The sequence below is a fragment of the Myxine glutinosa genome, chromosome 10 (assembly GCF_964187855.1).
Source record: "Myxine glutinosa chromosome 10, kmMyxGlut1.1, whole genome shotgun sequence".
Classification (NCBI taxonomy): Eukaryota; Metazoa; Chordata; class Myxini; order Myxiniformes; family Myxinidae; genus Myxine; species Myxine glutinosa.
In genome coordinates this window covers 107,682,709-107,693,239 of record NC_136270.1, presented here as the reverse complement: position 1 = coordinate 107,693,239, position 10,531 = coordinate 107,682,709, and the positions used below count along the sequence as shown (strand labels likewise).

Below are 10,531 nucleotides of genomic sequence, written 5' to 3'. Positions count from 1 at the left end.
CGTTTTTGTGACGACTATCATCAAACGAAATAGTAATATATCATAACGGAAAAGCAAAAGCGAATTTTTAATATATATCGACACATTGCCGGCGGTGTCATGTTGGGCGGTGTATGATACACCATGACGCGATTTTAAAAAATATATCTCTGCATTTTCCCGCGTGTGTGGATTGTTCTCAATTATTGCTGACACCGAGTCTAAAAGTAAAACCATCGATAAAAATGAAATCATATGGTGAGTTAGATTGGAGATAAAGGCGTGAGAGAGACTCAATGGCCTTGAAGTTACAGGCCTTTGAGAATTCATTTCGTTCTATAAACGGCAACTTTCATCGGATTTTCTTCCCGTTTTTTTTCAACCGAGTCTAAAACTATGTTAGCGACTGTGAAAAATGAAATGATTTATCGAATTTGATTTGAAATAAAACTGGGGGAGAGCAAGACACCACGGGCCTACAAAACAGGACTCAAAGCTATGCGAGTTAATAAAATGGTGGATATTTGTTTATAGCCACTCCCAGAATGGGTGGAGCTATGGGTGGAGCTACTCTGCAAACCGAGTAAGCCACACCCCGGACAGACACCCAACAGATAGACAGACAGACAGACAGAATCATCTACGGCTATTATAATATAGATAATAATAATAATAATAATGCATTTATTTTATATAGCGCTTTTCAGGGAGCCCAAAGACGCTTTGACAGAGTGCAAAACATAATGCATAGCAAAACATAAAAACAATTGCAGAAAAACAAGAATCAATAGGGAAAGAATGTGGTGAGTGAGGAGGAGTCTCTGATGGTGTGAGGTAGTGAGTTCCAGAGGGTGGGAGCAGCGATGGAGAAGGCCCTGTCCCCCCAGGATCTGAATTTGGTCCAGATGGGGGGGGGGGGGGAGGGTCAGGAGGTTGGTACCAGCAGAGCGGAGGTTGCGGTTGGGAGGGTGTCTGGAGAGGAGGTCAGCCAGGTAGGATGGGGCCAGGTTATGGAGGGCTTTGTAGGTCAAGAGGAGGATTTTGTACTGGATTCTCTGGGAGATGGGGAGCCAGTGAAACTTGTAAAGGACGGGGGTGATGTGGTCACGGGTCCGGGAATGGGTGAGTAGACGGGCAGCGGAGTTCTGAATGTATTGAAGTTTATTGGTGATTGTTGAGGGTGAACCATAGAGGAGGCCATTGCAGTAGTCCAGACGGGAGGTGATGAAAGCGTGGATGAGGGTTTCTGCAGCCATGGAGGAGAGGGATGGATGGAGACGGGCGATGTTTTTCAGGTGAAAGAAGGCTGTCTTTGTGATCTGTTTAGTGTATTTGTCGAAGGAGAGGGTTTGGTCAAAGATGATGCCAAGATTCCGGTTGTGAGGGGAGTTGGATACTGGGATACCGTCGATGTTGAGGGCAAAGTTATTGGTGGATTTTATGAGCGTTTTTGGGCCAATGATGATTATTTCAGATTTATCATAGTTAAGTTTGAGGAAGTTGATTTGAAGCCAGGATTTTATTTCAGTGATGCAGTTTGTCAGGATAGAGTGGGTGGCGGTGGAGATGGACTTGGTGGAGATGAAAAGCTGGATGTCATCGGCGAAGCAGTGGAATTGGAGGCCATGACGGCGGATTAAGTGACCGAGGGGGGACAGGTAAAGGATGAAGAGGAGGGGGCCAAGAACTGAACCTTGGGGGACACCTTGGAGGAGGGGAGCAGTGGGGGATTTGCAGTTATTGATGGAGATGAACTGGCGTCTGTCAGAGAGGTATGATTTAATCCAAGAGAGGGCAGTGCCAGTAACGTTAAAGGTGGTTTCAAGTCGGGTGAGGAGGATGGTGTGATCGATGGTGTCAAAGGTGGCGCTGAGGTCGAGGAGGATGAGAATGTTGAGTTGCGATGAGAATATTAAGTCCTTCCTTAGCAAACCTGAGCTTCTATGCACCTACAAGGCTTTCATCCGCAGCTTAGTGGAGTATTGCTCTCTGTTCTGGGATGACTCCCCTGCCTCACATCATACTGAGCTTGACGTTGTGGAAACCAAGACTTTCAAGATCATTGGAATCCTCGTGATTAAGCTGAGTTTATGGGCTTATCACGTTGCCATCGCCAGGAAGTCACTGGTCTCTCTGTCTTCTTCCGCCTAATTTCTGGTCTTGCTCCCTCTACCCTCTTCATGTTCTTTTACACCCCAAGTATCTGCAGGACGCACGTGGTCCACCAGCAAACCCCTCCTGGTGAAACTGCAATAATCAAGAGTCTCTGCTCACCTTCACTCTTTATTCCTCTCTTTTCTCACCTGCGGAACCACATTCCACACTCTCTTCAATCCAATACTTCCCTCCGGGTCCTCAAGACAGCTGTTCACCACCATCATCCCCCATCCAAAGCCCTAATCTTTTCTACACCTGTTAAACCATCCCCAACCTCTCAAAATTTTGCTTATGCATCCATCTTGTCCATCCCTTGCATTCTCCCTTACCCCTCATCGTTACGTGCATTCCTTGTTTGTCCGTCCCCGTCCTCCTCCATCTGCCCTGCTATTAGTATTTACCCTGTCTCCTGGTGTTTCCTTTGTTATGCTGTGTCCTGATCTGTTCCGTGTCCTGGCTCTTCCATGAGCCTCGACTATGTATAAAAGAAAAGAAAAAAACAAATTATGATATCTGTCAGAGAATATATGAGTACACAACACAACAACAGGCATTTTAAGGGAATATATGAGTATGGTAAATAAAATAGTAGGAGATTAAAGTGGGAAGTTAAAGCTTACCCTGAATGATATCTCCAGATTTTCTCCCCCCCAGATATCCATGCCTTGGTCATACTTCCCCAACTGGTTGAAGTAGTCCCTTCTCATCGCAAAAAGTCCACCTGCCATAGTGGGTGACCTAAATAATGGGAACATTTAAGAGTTCTCAAAGTTCCATCCAATATATATACAATGCTATAACTGCTAAAGCAGCAGTCATTGACATACGTAAGACATCCAGTGGATGAGATTTGCCAAACATATTCCCAGATAGGTTTTGATTTGAACCAATCATTACCAAAATGCAGCACAAAAGCTCAGTAACTTAATAATAATTGGATGAACTGGTTATCTTCATTAGTTAAAAAAGTATCAATGAAAACAAAGTACATTGGCCTTTAGCAATTTTGTTCCATTGCTTCAAGACCAACATTTATGGTTGGATGTTAGATTTGATATGGCTCACTATTTCTCATGAGGTTTACCCAAGTTGAGTAACTCACTCAAATCCCATTTTTAGTGGACCCATCTGGAACACCTCAAGCATAGAAAATTCAAAGCAGGTTAAAAGAAAATTGTATCCAAAATCTAGATTCCTGGAAGAGCGAGTTGAAAGGATTAAAAGGCAACACACTGACAGTGGGGTAATGGTGCAAGTGTTGGACACAACAAGCAAGGAAATAAATAAATATGAGACCAGGGAAGGAACAGGAGAGAGTCAGGGAAGGAGCATAGTAACGTGTAAGTAAAAGGTTTGGGTTAGGTATGGTGAATCGGGGTAGAAAAATATCGTGAGTGATGGTGGATGATTTTACACAGCCTGCTTGAAGCCCTGGAGAGAAACGTGTGCTTGAACAATCTTTGGAAGACAGTTCCACAAATGGGAGAAAATAGGAGCAAAGGAGTGAAGGTGGGTGGAAAGCCTGGGCTTTTGGAATTAAACCAGGAGGGGTTACAGGAAGAACATCCCCACTTTCCCCTTCCTCTTTTTGCTGTGTTTCAGCTTAGGTGCAGCTTGTTCACCCCATGTGTCCTTCTCTCCCTCCCCTTGATCTCACTCTCACTTCTACTCTGCTGTTGATGTTTCCCCCTTTCCATTTTGTTCCATTCCAATGTGCTCTAGCTCTTCCAGGGGCCTTGGCCATGTATTCGAAAAACACACAAATCCTGGAGGATGTTAGGGGGGGGGGGGGGGCAGAGGGGGTTTGACATAAATTGAGAGAGCAGATGGTGCTAGACCAGAGAGGTGTGAAAAGAGAGGCCTCACTACTGTCTGTGATATGAGACCAATAGATCTTGTGTTTCAGCTTAATTGTGGGAGATGATGGCAATAATGTTGAGAGCTATAGATTCCACATAATGGAGGAGGGACAGATGTGATGCTGGGGCGCCAGCCCATAGGGGAGAGATGCACTCCACTGAGCAATGTTTAAAGGCTTTCTCAGTTGGGAGGAGTTCAAATTTTTCAAGGAAATACTTTGAGCAACGGAGGATGCCCAGTCTGCAGCTGGCTTTAAAGGTCAGCTTTGAAACATTGTCAGCCCAGAAGAGGCTATGGTTGATGGCAAGGCCTATAAATTCAAGAAACTACAATTCCACCAGTGGTTGACCGAGGAAATAGGCGAGTTCATTTTATGATCCTTGTGTAGTGACAGGGTGAGACTGTGAAAAAAGTTATACGCCAATATTACCCCATCTGATTTAATGCTTACACTCACAGCCTCCTCTGTGCATGTTTAACAATACGACTTGCCTCTGACACTTTTCCTGATACAGGCAGAAATGTAAGATACACGATTCACACGGTCCATACTATTCACAAGACAATCTATCGATGGAGCCCCCACTCTCTATTTCCACGTAACAGTTTAAAACCCTTTTCAGTAAATTTCTCACCTTATGTAGCTTTTATTTGTTGCTTTATGCGGGTTTCTTTGGCTGGAAGAGCATAGGCGTAAATTTATGAAAATCCTAGTTACCAGCGGTGATTGATTCTGTAGGAGCTGATTGGTTATTCCCTCCCATTACAAGAGATGTGATTGGATCTTGTTTATACGTACAATCAAGTGAAAAAGTAAGTACACACCATGTAAAGTTTTGACTTTTTCAACATATTTCAACATACAGCTATTTGATCTTCATTTCAACAATATTGATAGATAAAGGTGATATAATACAACAAATATCATGAAACATTTACATTTTGGAGTCCATTGTATAATTTAAATAACCATAAATGTAAATTTTGCATGTGGAAAAAGTAAGTACACCCCTACATTTACCACTACTTCAAATACCTAAAATAAGAATCAGATGCAAATGATTAGAACATCGTTAGAGAGGATCTTGGAGGAACCTGTCTTATTTAAACCTCAGACATTTACTTTGGTTTGCTCTTTGTTGTTGAAGTGTGCTGCGTCACCATGCCTCGATCAAAAGAGCTCTCTGAGACCTTCAGAAAGAAAGTAAGAGATGCCTACGAGTCTGGGCGGGATTTAAAAAGATCTCCAAACAATTTGAAATCAATCATTCGACTGTCCGGAAGATCATCTACAAGTGGAGAAGATTCCAAACAACTGCCAACTTGTTCAGGCCAGGCCGCCCCAGCAAGTTCAGCCCGAGAGCAGACCGCAAGATGCTGAAAGAAGTCTCTAAGAACCCCAGAATGTCATCACGGGACCTCCAGGTAGCTCTTGCCACTGTTGATGTCAAAGTGCATGAGTCTACCATGAGAAAGAGGCTGCACAAATTTGATCTACATGGGAGGTGTGCCAGGAGGAAACCTTTGCTGTCCAGAAAGAACATCAGGGCAAGACTAAAGTTTGCCAATGAACACCTAGGCAAAGACCAGCACTTCTGGAACAATGTGCTCTGGACAGATGAGTCAAAGGTAGAGCTATTTGGCCACAGTGCCAGAAGACATGTTTGGCGAAAACCAAAGACAGCATTTGACCACAAGAACCTGATACAAACAGAAAAGCATGGTGGTGGAAATATTATGGTTTGGGGCAGCTTTGAGGCATCAGGGCCTGGGCAGCTCACCATCATAGACTCCACTATGAATTCTTCATTGTACCAGAGGGTGCTTGAGGATAATGTGAGGCCATCTGTCGGAAAGTTGAAGCTCAACCGAAGGTGGACCTTGCAACATGACAATGACCCTAAACATACCAGTAAATCCACCAAGGAATGGCTGAAGAGAAAGAAATGGAGGGTTCTGGAATGGCCAAGTCTAAGCCCAGATCTAAATCCCATCCAGATGTTGTGGGGGGGATTTGAAACGAGCTGTGCATGCAAGAAACTACCCGGTGTGTACCCCAGTTTAGAATAGGTACACCATATCCCTGCGTGTCGTAAGAGGCGACTAAAAGGGTTGGCGTCAGCAAGGGCATCCAGCCATAAAAACATTGCCTCAAAAAGAGCACCATGACAATTACAACTACATATGGGCAGGGCACAGCCCGAAGTACCCCATGGGGGACCCCACTCCCTCTCATCAAAACTCAAGGTGGGGAACCCGATCGAAGCAAGGGTGAAAATCACTCCATTTATGACGATGAAACGTCTGATGCCCGACGTGGAGATCGGTTTCTGAGGTTTGGGACATGGAATGCAGGGACAATGACAGAGAGATCAGGATAAGTGGTGGAAGTATTGGTCAGAAGAAGAGTGGACATATGTTGTGTGCAGGAGACGAGATGGAAGGGAAGTGGTGTGAGAATGGTGAAGGGTAGGCAGGGACAGAAATACATGTTTGTGTGGCAAGGGTGCCCGGAGGGCGTGAATGGTGTTGGTGTCCTATTTTCTGAGGAGTTTGTAGACAGTGTGGTGAGTGTGACTAGAGTGAATGAAAGGTTGATGATGGTGAAAATGATGATTGGAAAGCTGTTGGTGAACGTCATCTCGGGATATGCTCCGCAGGTTGGTCGGAGCGATGAAGAGAAGGACAAGTTCTGGTGTGCAATAGAGAAGCTGATGGAAAACGTGAAAGATAAGGAAGTTGCGGTAGGAGGAGACCTAAATGGACATATGGGAAGGAGTATGGACGGTTTTGAGGGAGTTCATGGGGGTTACGGATATGGTGTGAGAAATGGAGAAAGTGAAAGGATTTTGGTGTTTGCTGAATCAGCCGATTTGTTGATTTGTAATACTCAGTTCCAAAAAGAGGATACGGTAATAAGCTTGTTACATACACATCAGGTGGATCGGCGACAACCGTTGACTACCTGCTGGTGCGTAGGCGAGATAGGGGGCACCTCCGGGACACAAAGGTGATCCCGGGGGAGGAGGCTGTTTCACAGCACCACTTGGTTGTCTGCAACATAAGGGTGAAAGGTGGGAGGAGAGCTCGGCGGGTGAAGTACCAACCGAGAATGAAGGTGGTGGAGGATGAAAGAGGTGACAGTGAGGGAGGCATTAAAAGAGAGGCTGAGTATGGTAGAGGATGATGTGGTTGAGCTTGAAAGTGGTTGGATGTCAATGAAAGATAGTCTGTTGGGAGCCGTTGGTGAGGTATGTGGATGGACAAAAGGACCACCGAGGCACTCAGAAACATGGTGGTGGTATGATGAAGTTGGAAAGAAGATTGGCGAGCAGAGGAAGAAGTTCAAGGAGTGGCAGAAGGCGAAGGGTATGGGGGCAGAAAAGGCAGAGCATGAAAGTTATAAGGCAGCCAAGAAGGCTGCAAAGAAAGAGGTAGCAAAGGCGCAGGAGGCATGCAGGAAAATGTTCGGAGAACGCTTGGATTTGGAAGAGGGTCAGAGAGCGGTATTCAGGATTGCAAAGCAGATAGCGAAAGAGAGGTGTGATGTGATGGGGGTGAGTTGCTTGAAGGATGAAGTGGGACAAATCATTGTGGACCCAGACGGAATTAAAGGAAGATGGAAGAGATATATGGAAATACTGTTGAATGCAGAGAATGAATGGGATGGCAACATAGAGAGTAACCCAGTTTTAGGACCGGCAGAGAAGATAACCGAGAAGGAAGTTGAGGAAGCGATAAAAGCAATGAAGAGTAGAAAAGCGGGAGGGCCGACGGGAGTTGTGGGAGATATGTTGAAGGCAGCGGGAAATTGGGGTGTGAAGAGAATGACAGAGATCTGCAATCTGGTGGTGAAAGAAGGCCGCATTCCAGTGGATTGGGAACTGAGTACCCTTCTCCCTCTATACAAGGGGAAAGGTGACCCTCTGGACTGTGGCTCGTATCGAGCGATAAAGTTATTGGAGCATGGAATGAAGGTATTGGAAAGGGTGTTGGAGAGGAGGATAAGGAAGAAAGTGAAGATTGATGAAATGCAGTTTGGATTTATGCCAGGAAGAGTAACGACAGACACGCTTTTTATTGTGAGGCAGGTGCAGGAGAAGTACATGGAGAAGAGGAAGAAGTTGTTTCTTGGGTTTGTTGATCTGGAGAAAGCATTCCATGGGGTTCCACATGAAGTAGTGACATGGGCATTGAGGAAGTTAGGAGTGGAGGAATGGTTGATCAGAGTAGTGATGGCAATGTACAAAAGAGCGTGCACAGCTGTAAGGACGAAGGACGGGAACAGTGGTGAGTTTGAGGTGAAGGTGGGAGTGCATCAGGGGTCGGTACTAAGTCCACTACTATTTGTAGCTGTGATGGAGGTGCTGGCTCGGAACGTAAAGTAGGGTTTGCCGTGGGAGTTGTTGTATGCAGATGATCTGGTGTTGATTGCAGAAAGTATGGATGGACTGAAGGAGAAGATGAACAAGTGGAAGGAATGCATGGAGACAAAAGGTCTGAAGGTGAATATCGGAAAAACGAAGGTGATGGCAAGTGGTAAAGCATGTGGTGAGGTGGAGAGAACTGGGAAGTGGCCGTGTGCTGTGTGCAGGAAGGGTGTCGGAGTGAATTCCATTCAATGTACAATGTGCGCTGAATGGGTTCATCAAAAATGTAGTGGTTTGAGAGGGTCATTAACAAGTGTGGCAGCTACATTCAAGTGTAAGGTGTGCACAGAGGGAGCTGCAGATGGAGGAAATGTTGAGTTGGATCTTGGAGATGGCATGAAGCTGGAAGGTGTGAAAACATTTTGTTACCTCGGAGACATGCTGAATGGAGAAGGTGGATCAGACTCGGCAACGGTTGCTCGAGTGAGATGTGCATGGAAGAAGTTTCGGAAACTGAGTGGCGTGCTGACGAGGAGGGGAGTGTCGTTGAAGCTGAAGGGAAAGGTGTATGCTGCATGTGTGAGAAGTGTTATGATTTATGGGAACGAGACATGGGTAATGAACGTAGAGCAGCAACGAAGGCTGGAAAGGGTGGAAATGCGAATGGTTCGGTGGATGTGTGGAGTATCGTTGAGAGAGAGGAGGACAAATAATGAATTGCGAAAGATGATGGGAATAGAGCCTGTGATGGATGCTGTGAAGAGAAACAGTTTCAGATGGTTTGGTCATGTGTTGAGGAAGGATGAAAGTGACTGGTTGAGAAGAGTGATGGAAATGAATGTAGAAGGAAGTAGAGGACGGGGAAGACCGAGAAAGACTTGGCTAAAGATGGTGGAAGAAGAAATGCGGGCAAGGGGGTTAACAAGGGGAGATGCAGAAAATAGGGCAAAATGCAGAAGATTGTCATGGGGACCGCATGGCTAACCCCCGCTCTTGCAGGGAAAATGGCCTTAAAATGTCTGTTGTTGTTGTTGTGCATGCAAGAAACCCCTCAAACATCGCACAGCTGAAAGAATTCTGCATGGAGGAGTGGGCAAAAATTTCTCCCAGTCGATGTCAGAGACTGGTAGACAGTTATAAGAAACGCCCACTTGAGGTTGTTGAAGTTGATATAAATATTTTTGAAATGAAGATCAAATAGCTGTATGTTGAAATATGTTGAAAAAGTCAAAACTTTACATGGGGTGTACTTACTTCTTCACGTGCTGTATGTTAACTCATATTGGCATTGTATGTGGTACATTCTTGGAAGCCTCTGTGTTGTGCTTTTCGGGCTACATTGTCGCTAATGACTCACTCGCCAAACAAGTGATGACACCGGTCAGGCAGCTGAAGGAGCGTGTACCATTGGAATGCTCATGTGTGTGCTACTTGTGAATGTCTGCAGCTGCAAAGGAACCTGGGTAGAGTCTGAAACAGCAAAAGGCTCACCTTTTCTATATTATCTTGGTTGCTTTTTGCAGGTTTCTTTGGCTCGAATGGCATGGGGGTTAATTTATAGAAATCCTAGCCACCTGGGGTAATTGATATATATATATATGTCGAGATCATGCCTTTTATTGTGCCTTATGTAATTGTGGTTTGCATTTAATAATGGTTGCTTTGTGAAAAGGATTAAGCTTACTATGTTCCCTCTTGCTTTTTAACTATGCTATATTTTCCAACTGTGCCAAAAAATGTAGAAAGATAGTGAAACCGCTTGCTCCGTTAGACCCCCTAGTGAAAACGCGTCTGTCTGTCCTTGACCAAAAGCCAACATGGAAGATACGTTTTGAGAATGTCACGGTGCTCTTGTGCTCTTTCTCCCCATGCCAAAGAAGATAGGGTTTCGGTGGGAGATGTCGAGGTCGAGCCAGTTTTTCCTTTGTCCGTGCTCATTTTTCAGCGGAGATTTTTTGTATAATTTTGTGTATATAAAGAAACTCTTGGTTGCCAATTTTCTAGGAGTGTATGTGGCCATGCTGTTCAATTGTGAATGGTATGACTCTTACACCCTCCACAGCGCTGTGATATTGGTTCATCATTAAATCTTGTTATCTCTTGAACTCAAGGTGTGGAACATGGTTCTATTCTCGTCAGTTTTGGTGTCAGAAGTGGGATCCGAC

At 45.0% G+C, this 10,531-nt stretch overlaps 1 protein-coding gene across 4 annotated transcripts in view; it reads right to left on the bottom strand.

The window, feature by feature from the left end:
• The window catches only part of GALNT11 (polypeptide N-acetylgalactosaminyltransferase 11), a 99,456-nt gene that overhangs the window by 48,327 nt on the left and 40,598 nt on the right, over positions 1-10,531 (bottom strand). For all 4 annotated transcript variants that reach the window (XM_078785984.1, XM_078785985.1, XM_078785987.1 and 1 more), the window contains exon 7: positions 2,757-2,874. In XM_078785984.1, the coding sequence (XP_078642110.1) occupies positions 2,757-2,874 (118 nt within the window). The remainder of the gene's footprint in view (positions 1-2,756; positions 2,875-10,531) is intronic.